This window comes from Macrobrachium rosenbergii, chromosome 40 (assembly GCF_040412425.1).
Source record: "Macrobrachium rosenbergii isolate ZJJX-2024 chromosome 40, ASM4041242v1, whole genome shotgun sequence".
Lineage (NCBI taxonomy): Eukaryota > Metazoa > Arthropoda > Malacostraca > Decapoda > Palaemonidae > Macrobrachium > Macrobrachium rosenbergii.
The window spans coordinates 27,666,420-27,681,411 of record NC_089780.1 but is presented as its reverse complement, the minus strand read 5'-3'; the positions used below and the strand labels follow the sequence as shown (position 1 = coordinate 27,681,411).

At 46.9% G+C, this 14,992-nt stretch overlaps 1 protein-coding gene and 1 long non-coding RNA gene across 2 annotated transcripts in view; one reads left to right on the top strand and one right to left on the bottom strand.

The window, feature by feature from the left end:
* Positions 1 to 14,992, top strand: part of LOC136826287 (uncharacterized) — an 82,155-nt gene that overhangs the window by 34,533 nt on the left and 32,630 nt on the right. The window lies entirely within an intron of this gene.
* On the bottom strand, positions 7,932 to 11,297 carry LOC136825985 (uncharacterized). The gene is made up of 3 exons (XM_067082846.1): positions 10,355 to 11,297; positions 8,742 to 8,797; positions 7,932 to 8,054 (listed from the first exon to the last, which is right to left on the bottom strand). Exons 1-3 carry the CDS (start codon positions 11,280 to 11,282, stop codon positions 7,932 to 7,934), a joined length of 1,107 nt encoding a protein of 368 aa, XP_066938947.1. The 5' UTR covers positions 11,283 to 11,297.

Sequence of the window (14,992 nt, the reverse complement as noted above, 5' to 3'; positions counted from 1 at the left end):
TGTGAAGGACCTTTAACAACAAGTTTACTGGAGGGAACAGATAAATCTTCTTCCACCTGTTCCAATCCAATGACATTGCGTCCGTGAAAAGAGCTTGAGGGTCCAGGTTGGGAGCTACGTAATGAGGAAGCTTGTTGTTGAGCTTGGTTGCGAACAAATCTACCTCCAGGCCCGGAACTTGGTTGCAGATCCAATTGAACGAGGCCCTGTCTAGGGACCACTCCGACTCGAGGGGAGTTGTCCTTGATAGAGAATCCGCTCACGACGTTCGGACCCTGCAAGATGAGTGGCAGACAGGTGCCACTTGTTCTTGCACGCCAAGGAGAAAAGTGCAATCATTACCTGGTTGATCCGGCTCGATTTTGAACCTCCCCTGTTTATGCAGTGGACTACCGTGGCGCTGTCCAGAACCAGCCTTATATGAATCTTCTTGGGGGGAAGAAGCTTCTTCAAAGTAAGGAAGACCGCCATGGCCTCCAGAATGTTTATATGGAACTGGCGGAACATGGGGACCAAGTCCCCTGCACTTCTTGGTGTTGAGAATATCCTCCCACCCGCTTAGGGAGGCGTCTGTGTGGATAACCAACGCCGGAGGAGGAAATTGCAGGGGGACTGACTTGGACAGGCTCTTGACAGTCGACCAAGGCCGGAGTCTCTTTTTCAAGATGGGAGGAATCAGAGACACCTTGTCTCTGAGGCTGATATTTGCTCGACTCCGCCACACTCTGTTGATATCTTTCAGTTTTACCTTCAGCAACAGATCTGTCACTGAAGCGAACTGAAGGGAGCCCAAAACTCTTTCTTGGGCCCGTCGAGAGGCTCGTTTGGACTTGAGAAATTGTCTGGTTGCTCTGGCTATCTCTTTCCTCTTGGGAGGAGGAAGAGAGAGCTTGTGAGAATTCAGATCCTACTGGATTCCTAGCCATTGAAAACAACTGCTCGGAACCAGGCGGGACTTCTCCCTGTTTACACAAAAGCCCAAAGATTCTAGAAAGTCGACCACCACGGATGTAACCCTCCGGCATTCCTCGACGCTGGATGCCCAGATGATCCAGTCGTCTAGATACGCGGCCAGCGTAATCCCTTGAGACCGGTTGTTGTACGACCGTGTCTGTCAACTTGGTAAAAATCCTTGGGGCTATGTTGAGGCCAAAGGCATCACCTTGAAGGAATATGCCTGCCTTCCGAGCCTGAACCCCAGAAAGGGGGAGAACCTTCTCAACCGGGACGTGATAATAGGCGTCGGAAAGATCTAGAGAGTGGTTCTGGCTCCACGGGGCAGTAGGGTCCGAACTTGGGAGACAGTAAGCATCCGAAACTTGTCGCAACGAATGTAGGAATTCAGACGGGACAAGTCCAGAATTACTCTCCGTTTGTCGGAACCCTTCTTGGGAACACTGAAGAGCGTGATTTGGAACTTCAGAGTCCTCACTTTCCTTATAGCCTGTTTCTGTAGAAGATCTTCCACAAAGTCCTCGAGATCCTTGGTCGTAGCCTGATAAAACTTGACTGGTGGAGGGGGATTGTCGATCCAACTCCAACCTAGGCCCTTGGAAACTATACTCTGAGCCCAGGGACAGAAGGTCCACCGAGCCCGAAAAATGGTACAGCCTCCCGCCCACAGGATGTATGTCATCGGTCCTGTGTTTGCTTCCCCCTCTGGAGCCTCTACCTCCTCTGTTCCTGGGAGAGGAGAGGCGGGGCTCCTCTTCCCCTAACATAGCCACGGGGCTTGTTGCCTCTGGTTGACTGCCTAGAGCGAAATTTCCCCTGACTTTCATATGCAGGATTGAAAGCTGGGGAGGAGACATAGGAGGGGGCAGCCAGAGACTGATGCGCCGGGTTCACCAGGACATACTGAGGCGGAGGCTGGGAGGAAGAGGTTGAAGGCTGACCTTGTAAGGGAACCTGGACCAACGACTGAACTGGGAGGCGTTTGAAATGTTTAAATTTCTTGCTGGACTTTGGGAAGTCCGGCAAGATCAGACTGCTTCCGTTTATAGGGCAGACCCCAACGAGAACGGAGACTCTGGTTGACCCTAGCGCCTCAGATAAGACTGCGTCAACTTCTTCTTGTGGAAAAGATTAGCTCCCCAGATCGAACTCTTCAGAAGCTTATTTGGTTCATGCCGAACTGTGGCTGCTGAAAAGATATGCTTCCGGCAGGCCAGTCGGGCAGTCATAAAGTCAAACAGGTCCTGTTGAAAACTCGCCAAGAGAGATTTCGTCAAGACCTGGAACAAAGAATCTTCCCTATAGACCAAAGAAGTTGCTTCTGCTAAAGACAAAGAGTTCAAAGACCTGGCGAGCCTATCCTTAGTATCAGCCTCTGCTTTCAGGAGCGACTCCGGGATCTTAGGGAGCTGCTCACTGAACAGATCAGAAGCGCAGTCTGGGTCAAGCCGAGTCACTGTAAACGTATTAGGGGCTCCCTTCCAGAATTCGGTGCCCCCGGGAAAGACGAGAGATGTCGGGTCCGTCTCCCAGAGATGAGGGAGGGGTTTACCTTCAAAGCAAGCCTGACTAGTCAGAGAGGCCACTTTAGAAGTGCAAGGAGGAAGGAGAACATCACTGAGAGTGAACATAGTGAACACTCCCTTGGCTGTTGTAAGCTTAGTGTTCTCTGCTTGCCACTCCGTAAGAGTCCTCATCAAAGACGACTGGGCTTGGTCCCTAGGATAGATAACGGTCTCCTTAGGGACTTTATCAGACCTGTTCCAAACCTCTCCCTTCAGTCTGGTGAAACCTGTGTAGGGGGATGTCAGGTCCGGAGGATAGAACTCCAACTCTTCCACTCTCCTTGTGCCCAAACCCTCTATGGTAAGAGTACCTTCGTACTCGGGAGCATAAAGGGCCAGACGCCAAGGATTCCCCAGATCGAAGGGAGGGAGAGTGGAAGGGTCAGGAACAGAATGAGACCTAGAACGAGATCCACCGTCGGCCAGTCCTTGGATGAATTCCTGTTGTGATTCCACCTTCTCTGAAAGAGACTGAAAAGAATTAGCAAGACCAGACAGCTTGCTGTCTACCCTCGCGTCAATTCTCTCAAGGAATTGCTCGAAGAAAGGAATCGTATCCAAAGCAGGAGGAGGGGGAACCACTTGACGCGACTGAGACTCCGCTTGTGACCCGGAGGGGGAGGCTGTACTCGTCGACGGAACGGGGCTCGCCGCCCGTGCCGCCGCCAGAGGGACCCCAGATCGACCTGCCGGAGTAGGTAAGGTTTTCTTCCTGACGGACTTCACCTTCGGGACAATAGATCCAGACATGCCCGTAAGGTATGAAGATTTAGAGAAACCTTTAAAAGAAGAAACGGAGGAAGAAGGAGAGCTAAACAGTGAAGAACCTGCCTCACTTACCCCCTTACCTGCTTGATGCTCCGGGATAATGCTCGGAGATTCAAGGCGAGGTCAAGGTCCGCGGCGTCTTCGAAACGCCACCACTCAGGGCGAACCATCTGGAGAGGGCTGGGTCAACTCCCGAATCCCGGCAATCAACGGAGCAGCAACATCGTCGGTGACTGAAGCTGTGATCAAGCGCCGGGAAAAAGGACATTGCAAATGTCCTTCAAGAGTATATATGGATTGCCAGCTCCTACGTTGCGTCCAAAGCCGCTAACCCAGACTTTAAGGGCCTGAAGCGAAGCATCACGAGACTTGCGGTCAGCCTGCGGAAGAAAAACATTATGCGGTTTACAAGGCGGGGAAATCGGTAATACGTATAAAATACAGTTTGGCTAAAAGGAAAGATGCATGACAACCTACCGAATCATCGATAGCTTGCTCGTAAAGAGCGTAGCAAACATCACATCCGTCAGGGTGCCAAACAATTAGATCCCCTACGTGGACCGCACATCCGGTGGGACCGACAAACTTCGTGGCCGCTGGCCTGATGGAGGGCTGCGGAGCACCCTGTTCTTGGCAGCGTACCACCTGTAAAAGTATGAGATTATGAGTACACCGTGTAAGGTGCGGAGTAGTGTGCAAACACATTAGTATATAAAGCCGTGAAACCAGCCGGAAGGATCCGGGAGGTAACCGGATTAAAATAAAATCTCATACAAAATAAACATAATAAATAAAATAAATATACCGGAACTAGCCGGAGTAACATGCCTTAAAAGTAAGTGACGGATATAAAATAAAATGGGAAGGTTAAAACTGTCCGGAGTAAGCGCATTCCCGGCAACTAAGAATGAAATGAAACTAGCGATAACGGAAGACCGTAACGCTAGAACCGCCGGAGCGGGAAGCAAGGAATGCGCCTCGATAACAGACAGCAGTTAGCTAAAGGCAGGGAACGTCAAAGGTCCGACACGAAGACAGTCAGGTGGAAAGCACTAACTGGCCACGAGAATAGGACTAAACCGGAGTGTCGCCAAATTAAGCGACATGCCGGAGATGACGTACGGAGGGGATGAAAAAAAACCAGGAGGAAGAACCGTAAAGGAGCGACCAGAGAGTGGGAATGCACAATCCGGGCGCTCCGGGTCCTCACGTCCACTCGCTGACTGAGACGCTACCCAGCAAGCGCGAGAGAAGCAGGAGAGGGAGAGGAACAACCTCCATGGTCATAAGGGGGAAGGAGGCAAAGAAGGCCAAAGATGGTGGACGGGAGAGGGGGAAGCTCTCCCGGCCACCAGCAGTCCCAGGAGGGGGTATATGCTGGTAAAGTCAGAGACCGTACCAAGGAAAGGCCAAACAATGCAGAGGAAGGGGACACAGGCTATAGGCTAAAAGGAAAGGAATGCTCCCAAGCCTTGATAAGTTAACAAGACTGAAAATGAATCAAGGGGAGAGAGAGCACTCGGGAGGGGGAAGGGGAAAGGGTGTGTCGACATAACCAATAACTGGAAACTAACCTTAAGAAATGACCAAACTAGGGTAGGCTACGTGATGTCCCTCGCTATCCCAGCTTAACCAAGAGGCTTATTAGCCTAAGCGAAAAGCCGAAACAGGGAGAGGGAAGTTACATGAGATCCCTCGCTATTTCAGCTTAAACAAGAGGCTTATTAGCCTACGCGAAAAGCCGAAACAGGGGAAGGGAAAACATAAGATGAAAAGACCCTAGTCAAAACTTAAGGAGAGCGCCGCATTGGAAAAACGTACACAAAACACTATGAAGGGCATGTGAACGAAACGAATGATCGACCACCCCCCCCTTTTTTCATGGAAAAAAGGGGGGGGCAATAGGCTAACGCCCCAAAAAAGGTAATACTAAAGCTAACAACCAACCCATGACAAATGGATAAAATAATCAACAAAACAAATATAAGAGGAGGACCATACCCAACCCGATGTGGACGTGAAGGGTAATGGCCGCCCCCTAACAAAAGAAATATCCATAATAATCAACAAATATCAAATGCATCCAAACACAAGGGCAAAGATTAAACAAAATATCTTAACAGTACCAACGTAAATAAAATTCCCAGAAGCTAAGAGAAGCGAAGGGCAAAAATAAGGCATGTTAAGGAAATGATAAGAGGCGAATAGGCCCGAGGGGGTAGCCCAAAGCCTAAACACCAGCCTTCACTCTCGAAGCAAAGGGATACAAAAGTCAATCAATCAAAATCACTAATTAGACTTCACGAAAAGGAAAAATATCCTAAACATGAAGAGGAACAGTGAGAAAGATCGAAAAACAAGGCGACCCAAGTTCACGAACCACGCATGGAGGTCACATGAGGCCGCGAGAGGAGATCGAGACGGGCGTTATAAATCCCCTTAATTACTAAACTAAAGGGAAATAAGGAGCCTCAATCGCCTCAAATAAAAAACGAAACACTGGTACTCAACTTAGATGAAGAAAGACCTTGTGAGGATGCCATAATGATGCAAAAAAGCACAAGATAAAAAGCACAACGAAAATACGTGTGACCGTAGGTGCTTGCTGAAATGGAATGCGGCTAGTGGTGATTTGTGTACTGTCCGTGAGTGGTGCATGGGTTTGTAACGGCACCTCTCTGTGGGACTTTTGACTTTGGGATCTCTATAGGATAAGGTTCCGTGTTTTTATAGTTCACCCTTTTCCATACACGACTCCATCTAATGGAGCTCGCTCTGGGGGTAGTAACTCCAGCATTTCATTTAGCTTTCTCTGGTATCTAGCAACGGAATTACCTAGAAATAAGTGCTGAATGGACTTTTTCACCGGCTGACACGGGACCTGATCCAGAAAGATACTTTATACTTTTTGTTACTCTCCACCCCTGTCGCCATTGCTGATATCCTACAATCAGAAGTTCAAGTGTTTAGTAAGCGCAGTGATGGAGTTGGGTTCTTCATTTAAGGCCTTTATGGAAAAAGGCAATGTGCAAAGTGTCAGTGCAGTGCAAGGTGGTTAGTGTTGAGGAGGTGGCTGCCCATTCCACCAATGCTCCTATACAAACGTCTTTGCCCCACTCCCCTGCATCGGAGAGAAGACATCCAGAGGTCCAAGGGAGGCCGGGAGGGTTTGCCCCCGAGTGGTGCCCCCCTGTCGAGCCTGTTGACTAACCCCAGGCTGCAACTGAGCACCACTGGAAAGGCGTCTCGATTATTGCTCATCATCTCTTGTCGGACTCTGAGGATTCTAATCCTAGCAAGAGGATTCGGGAGCGCCCCCAAGTCTCTTCGCATCCTCTTAAGAGACCTGCTGCTGGTGTGGACACCTCAAATCCTCCTTCCAAGAGGTCTAAGGAGGCCAGTCTTAGTCCCCAACCCTCCTGCAGTTTTGCAGTTCCACCTTCCACATCTTCTGCATGTCCGCCCCGATCGGCTTGGGACAGTCTGGAATCCATCTTGCATTTGGATTGCCCGTTCTTGGCTGTTCAGCTTCATGAAACTCTTAGGCACCCTTCTTCATCTTCAAGACCCCGTCTTGCCCCTGAATGTCTTTTGTCTCCCAAACGTTCAGTGATGGCTCCTGTGCGCCAATCTTGCTCGACAGAGCACTCTGCGCCAACCTCTGGGCATCAGGCAACACTGTGTGCTGACTCAGCGTCAGTTGCACCTCATCTGCTAGCGCATACTTCAACTCAAGAAGAGTCTTCACTTGCCCCTCTTAACCGCCAATTAGATGACCTTATGTCTTTTTTTAAGAAGAACCCAGCTGTCGCCAAGTCAAAGGACACATCAATGTCACCAGTGTCTTCTGATGATGAGAATGTAGGACAGGATTCTTCGCCTTCATTGTCCTTCTCGTCTTTGCCGAGATATTTTCTAAATAATTTCCCTTTCTTCACACCTGCGGCTCCGGTATCTTCCGCTTCAACTTTCCCGAAGAGGAAACTTTATTCAGACAACGCGAACCTACCGAAGTTAGTGCTCTCCTCTTCCGCGAAGAAGGTGCTTAGAGAGATAGACGTCTGGTTGACCTCTAAAAGGGAGCAGGGCAAGGCAAACTTTGCCTTTCTGCCCTGCAAATTGGTTAAGAGAAGCTACCGCTTTTACGACACTGGAGAAGCTCCTTCTCTGGGAGTTTCTGTCTCCTCCTTAGGGGACTTCTCTGGGTTGGTAGATGCGACACGTTGGTCGGCTTTTTCCTCAGCCAAAGTACCTTTAATGTTCTTCCCCAAGCTAGACCACTTGGCCAGGAACCTGTTTAAGATTTTAGAAGTGAATAGCTTCCTTGACTAGACTATTGGAGCATTGGCTAAAACGATAGAGGTTTGTCCTGTTCTTGCGGAGGATTTCGTGACAGATTGGTTGGGTGTATTGTCGTGTGCCAAGGCAGTAAGAGATAGTTCAGCGGAATTTGCCGCTCTCTTTTTCATGTGTGTTTTAAAGAAGAGAGAGTTGTGGTGTTCGTTCACCACCAAAGCGGGTGACCACTACCCAAAAGTCGGCTGTGTTGTTCTCCCCACTTGACAAAGCTCATCTGTTCCCACAGGACTTAGTTCAGGAAATTTGGACTTTGCTGCAGGAGAAATCCACCAACAATCTACTAGCTCAATCCACCAAATGGCCCAGGGACTCCTCAGCTGTGGCTACAAAGTCATTTTCACCTCTCGAACCCCAGCCTTTTTGTGGAGGCAGACAGAAGATCAAGACCTCGCACAAATCTACGACCTCCTTCAAGATCAATTAAAAAGTCAACCTTCAAACCAGCAACCAGGAAGCAAAGGTTGAGTCCCTCGTGCTTCGGTAGGGGCCAGACTGCGCCTCTTTTGGAAGGAATGGAGTCGAAGAGGTGCAGAACCTTGGATGGTCAAGGTGCTGAAAGAAGGTTATGCCAGTCCTTTCAAGGACAGCCCTCCTGTAGCCAAGTCGCCAATTGCATTACCGGCTTACACATCGGACTCGGAGAAATTTGTGGCCCTTTCTTGAGAAGTAGGATCCCTTCTGTGCAAAGAGGCAGTGGAGTTAGTCAAGGATCACGATTCGGAAGGGTTTTACAACAGACTCTTCATAGTCCCCAAAGCATTGGGGAGTTGGAGGCCCCATCCTGGTCGTCAGTGCCCTAAATCAGTTTGTCTTAAAGATGAAATTTCACATGGAGACGAATCATTGTCATGTCGGTCATCCAGCAGGGGGACTGGATGGTTACCTTGGACATGCAAGATCCCTACTTTCATGATTCAATTCATCAGGACTCCCAAAAGTTTCTATGATTCATTTTTCAATTGAAAGTTCTCCAGTTTCGGGCCCTGTGCTTTGGCCTGTCGACGGCCCCACAAGTGTTTACTCAGATCCTTGCCCCTCTCAGCAAATGACTTCACCTTTTCAGTATAAACATTTCCTTCTACTTGGCCGACTGACTTCTCTGATCTCCGTCGAGAGAGAAATGCGCTGAGGACTTAGCAAAATCTCTTCACCTAATGAAGGAGTTAGGCATTTTGATAAACATACAGAAATCGCAGACAACTCCCACTCAATGGATTCTCTATTTGGGAATGACTCTGGACTCTGGCTTTTTGGGCTTTTTTCTCCCTGAGAAGAGTCGGCTCCTGCCTTCAATCCGTCAGAGAGTTCCTTTCTCTTCAATCCTGCTCAGTGGCTAAATGGACGAGCCTCTTGGGGGTGTTAGCCTCAGTCGAGAAGTTCGTGAAGTTGGGCAGACTTCACAAGACCATTCCAATTCTTTTTAAGGGCGAACTGGAGCAGGAAGACACAGACTCCTTATTTCCAATCACATTGGAGATCAAAGAGGATGTTCAGTGTTGGTCGTACGAAGAAAGACTTCAGGAAGAGAAGTCTCTCCTTCCTTCGAGCCCCAACCTAGACTTTTACTATGATGTGTCAGACCTAGGTTGGGGAGCTTATCTCGGGAATCAGGAAGTGTTGGGAACATGGTCAGAAGTTCTAAGAAGCCCCCACATCAACGTAAAGGAACTAAAGGCCATTCATCTGGGTCTCCAATCGTTCTCTACCCTGGTGCATCAACGTAAAGGAACTAAAGGCCATTCATCTGGGTCTCCAATCGTTCTCTACCCTGGTGCGCAGCAAGACGGTAACGATACACACCGATTGATTGATTGATTTGTTTATTAAATCTGGTGTCATAACATCTAGGTTATTGACGCCGAAACAAATTTAAATATAAAAATTAAGTTTAAAATAAATTTCATATAAAAATATCTAAAAGTTATGTATATAAAAAAAATCCATATAAAAATATCTAAAAGGTATGCATATAAATATTTGAATAAAATGAAATAGGTTTAAAATAAATTTCATATAAAAATATCTGATACATATATAAATAAATTTCTTCATATCTATATACAAGCTAAATTTTCTTCAGAAGGCCCGCCTCCAACATAAAAGTATACAATTGCTGAGTGTTACAATCCTTTCCAAGGATTGTAGCAAGATTAAAATTATCAACTTCATCTCGTCCCCAAGACAGGAACCTTTGTCTCAAATTCCTAAGTGTGGGACATTCAACCAGCAAATGTCCCACACTCAGGGGTACAGCACAGTCTTCACAAATTGGAGGATTCTCACGGGACATCAAGAACCCATGCGTGAGTCTTGTATGTCCAATCCTCAACCTGCATAGCATTGTCTCCTGTCTCCTTGGCATATGGGGATATGACCAAGGAGACACAGATGATGCAATACTACGCATTTTTCTGTTTGTTAAAATATTCTCCCACTGGGACTGCCAACGCTTTTTTATTGTTTGTCCTACTACAGGATATACATCCTGATATGGTAGTAGGCATCTTGTGGGTTCTGGAGAGTTGACCGCTGATTTCGCTAGTTGGTCTGCTTTTTCGTTCCCATCCACCCCAACATGGGAAGGCACCCAACAGAACTTAACTTCTTTCTCTCTTCTTTTCAATAAAAACAACCATTCTAATACTTCTAAAATCAGGGGTTTAAAGGGTTAAAAGATTCCAGTGCCTGAAGTGCACTTTTTGAATCACTATATATAATAAAATTGTTTCCATTATGAATTAAAATCTCCTTTAAAGCTTTTAAAATTGCATTTATCTCAGCAGTAAAAATTGAGGCAACAGATGATAACCTTCCACTCCTCTCTATATCAGGCAAGACTACACCAAAGCCGACGCCAGCATCAGACTTTGAGCCATCCGTGAAGATTGGTGCGTAGGTGCCATGTTCCATCGAATGTTCTAAAAATATTGACCGCATGGCCTCACATGACAATTCTGACTTGGTGAAATTAAAATACTTGCAGAATTCTACCTCTGGAAATTTCCAGGGGGGAATAACAGAATACTTTACTGGTAGAATCTTCACCCTAGGCATATTTAATTCCCTGAGAATCAAGTTTATTCTAAAAGCAAACGGATGCGGTTGCTTGGGATGATTTTCATAATAATGCCAATGCCTTTCCCTTCTCATACATATGCTGGTCAAAGACTTAGGTAGCCTCTGGAATCTATACCAGCTCCGAACCAGCAGACGCTTGTAATGAAGATCCAGTGGCACCTCACCAGCATCTACCAACATGCTCTCAATGGGAGATGATTTAAATGCTCCTGTACACAACCGTACCCCACCATGATGAATCGAGTTGAGCATTTTAAGGCTATTGGGCTTTGCAGACGTGTAAACTTCGCATCCATACGTTAATTTTGAAAAGACCAGGGCTTTATACAATCTCAACATCTGAGTTCTGTCTGCACCCCACACAGTATGAGACAGAACTTTCAGCAAATTCATCGCTTTCAAGCATTTGGTCTTAATATACTTCAGATTTGGGATCCAGGTCAGCTTACTATCGAAAATCAACCCAAGGAACCTCGTTTCACCTACACATGGAATTCTTTGCCTATGAATAAATAGATCTGGATCAGGATGAAATCCTCCTATGCGACAAAAGTACATAGTTACCGTTTTACTAGTAGAAAATTTAAAACCATTAACCTCAGCCCACTTCACTATTGTCAATGCAGAGCTGAAGGCGACGTTCAGCCACTGCCATCCTTGAAGCTGCAAAGGAGATTGAAAGGTCGTTTGCAACAAAAGGGTATATGTTATATCTGAGGGAATTATTTTGGAAACCCCATTGATTGCCAAGGCAAACAATGTTACGCTTAAAACACTTCCTTGTGGTACTCCTTCTTCTTGACTGAATACTTCTGACATTGTTGCTCCAACCAGGACCCGAAATAGCCTATTTTTAATAAAACCTTAATGAAGAGGGGCAAATTGCCTCTCAGGTTACATTCATGAAGGATCCTCAAAATGCCATATCTCCATGTTGTATCATAAGCCTTCTCCAAATCAAAGAAGACCGTGATGTGATGTTGCTTGTTGGCAAAAGCTTCACATATTGAAGACTCCATTCGAAGTAGAACATCAGTTGTGGAGTGCATGCTTCGGAAGCCACACTGTGTTGGGGACAGATATTTACCCGTTCTAAGTACCACATCAAGCGTGTGTTTACCATTTTTTCCATGATCTTGCACAAACATGATGATAGTGCAATTGGACGATAATTTTCTACTTTAAACGAGTCTTTTCCAGGTTTCGCAAATGGCAATAATTTTAACATCTCCCAGATCTTAGGGAAGATATGCTCCCTGTAAATTCTGTTAATAAGGCTCAATATGAAATGTTTGGTATTTTCAGGGGTTTGCTTAATAATTGAATACGTTATATCATCCAGTCCAGGAGCTGATTCATTACATTTATTTAGGGCGATAGAAATTCCCTCATCGTAAACGGATCATTGTATTTCTCATGTCTCAACGTATTAAAATCTATTTCAACTTGTTCCATCTGCTGCCTTTGAGCCGAGTATGGTCGATCATCGTTTTTCTTTGCAACATTAGCAAAATGATTAGCAAACTCATTTGCAACTAACTGGGGGTCTGCTACCTCACAACCATTGATCTTGATAACTGGAGGTTGACAGGGAGTAAACTTGCTTGCTATTTTTCTAACTCTCTTCCAAACTAGTGTTAGAGGAGTTTTCAATTTATTGAAGAAATAAAGATTGTCCAAGATTCTTTTTGTGCTTTTTGATTTCCAAACGAAAATGAGCTCTTGCTTTTCGAAATTCTACACGGTAATACTCACATTTTCGTCTCACAGGTATCTTGTGTATGCAGACCTCATAGTTCTATGAGTTTCCTGGCATTTACGAGTCCACCAGGAACCGGTCGGCAGATAAATACGCCTGATGTCCTGGGTATGGACTGAAGACCAGCCGAGAACAATATTGTACTTAAAAATTCAAGAGCATCATCTATGCTGGGAAAGTCATCAGCAGAGTCATCTATTGAGCTTTGCTCCTGGAATGTTGCCCAATCAGCTTTTTGTATTCCATCTAGGTAGCCTGGAAGATGGAGGACTTGATGCTGAACTCACCACTATTGGGAAATGGTCACTGGTGAATCTATCATTTATAACTCTCCAATTAAAATCTATAAGGCAGTCATCACTACATATAGATAGATCAACTGCCGATAGCGTGCCTGTTTGAACGTGAAAATGTGTAGACTCCCCAGAGTTGAGGATCCCCACATTTTATACATGAACTTACCTGTTGTTTACATATAGCTGTAATTCTCGATCTCGACAGAAAATTCAAAACTGGCGGTCCCGCTAATATATGGTCAGGTGATACGACTACCCCGCCCTCTACCGGGGTACCTGGATCCATTTCCATCAACAACTAATCATATTTTCTCTGTCGGGGCCGGCGACTAGTCGTCTGCTCCTCTTCAGGAAATTCATCGGTGCTTTTCAATTTTTCTTTGGTGAAGTACCCACTTTTGTTGACGGTTCTGGCTTGTTTTTTGGCTTTGGTTGAGATTTTTTTCTAGTTATGTCTGATTCAGGATCTCAAATTAGATATTGCGGGGGGGGTTGTAAAACTCGAATGTCTCGGTCTAACATAGACCCTCACTCTTCTTGCTCTAACTGTAGAGGGAAATTGTGCACGAATCTGGATAGATGTGATGAATGTTCGTCTTTGTCTGTGCTTGATTGGCAAAAGTTGGCTAAATATCAGGCAAAATTAAGTAAAGATAGAGGGCACGTAAGGCTTCGGCCAGAAGTTCCTCCCAGAGTAGGAGTAGTATTGCCTCTTGTTCTGTTCCTGTTACCCCTCCTGTTCCTATTCCTGCCCCGAACCTGTTGTTTCCAAACCCACTACCGTGTCAGACCTTTGGGCAGAATTTGATGGTAAGATTTCGGCTCTTTTCTCTGCGATAGAGAAGATTGGCCAGGATGTGAGTGCAATGTCTAGACATCGAAGTGTTGCGAGTGATAGTGTTGTGGAGGAGGTGACTGTTCGTCCCCTCGCTCTCCTAGGTCTAGGCCTCTGTCCGGCTCCCAGGGCTCAGGGAGAAGACATGCCAAAGCCGAAGGGAGGCGAGTGGGGTCTGCTCACGAGCAGTTGCTCCCTCTAACAGTCCTGTTGCGTCCCAGGCTGTTGCAGCTCGCTATAGTAAAAGCGATGCGGAAGTGTCTTCTTGTGCTTCTGTTTCGTCGAGGAGGAGTTGGAAGCAGTCAGAGTCTAGTAGGCCACTGAAGAGACGCAGAGCTTCCTCTCCAAGTCAAGTTCCTATCAAGAAACTTTCGGCACGTTCTCCTCTTCCGTCTTGTAGCTTTTGGGATAGCCCAGAGATCTCTTCTTCTTCAGGCAGTCCGGATGTACGTTCTACGGATCGTTAGCATGCAAGTAGCGGCTTCCTTCCCGTTGGATCCCAAGTCGGCTTTTATGCCTCCGGTTCCTGCCCCCCTTTCGCAAGAGGACAAATTGGACAAGATTTTGAGACTTTTCGAAGGTTTTAAAGCTCCAGCACTTCAGGATCCTTCTGCAACTGAGGCTCCGGTCTGTGCTCCCGCTCACGCTCCTGGCGCCGCTTCCGCTCGCACGCCTGGCTCCGCTTCGATCGCGCTCCTGGCGCCACTTCCACCCGCACCGGCCGCACTCACGACGCTACTTTGGCGCTGGCGCCTCTCTGGCAACACGTTTCCAAGGCGCACAATGTTTGCGCTTCTGGCGCTACCGTGGTTTTTGGCGCCTCTTTGGCTCTCGGATCTTCTAAGGCTCCTGACTCCTCTCAAGCTCATGTTTCGGATACGCTTGACGCGGTCGGGCACTTGGCGCCTCGGTGACGTTCGCGACACTCAAGAGGATAACGCAAGTTTGGCTCCCGGAGACGTTTCTATCCGCGGTGCTCCAACTGTTTCAGAGATTCTCTCCCCAGTTTCCGATGTTTCGGAAGTAGATGATGTTCCGTCTGCTCCTACGTCCAACTTTAAGCATCTCTTACAACTTTTTGAAGAACATTTTCAAGAAGACTTTGCTCCAGCTTCCCCTTCGTCTCCAACTACGCAGTTTGCCAAGGATTTTAAACCTCCTTCCTCTAGATTTCTGAAGCTGGTCCTGTCTGTTTCGGCGAAAAGAGCTCTCCGAAGGCAAGAAGGATGGTTGAGCAAGAAAAGATCTCAGGGTAAAACATCTTTCTGTTTTCCCCTCTCAACTGTCTTTTAAGTCTCGTTCGTGGTATGAGACTGGGAAGTCTTTTCCTTGGGAGACTCTGCCTCCTCTCAAGGGGATTTCTCCAGCCTTGTGGATT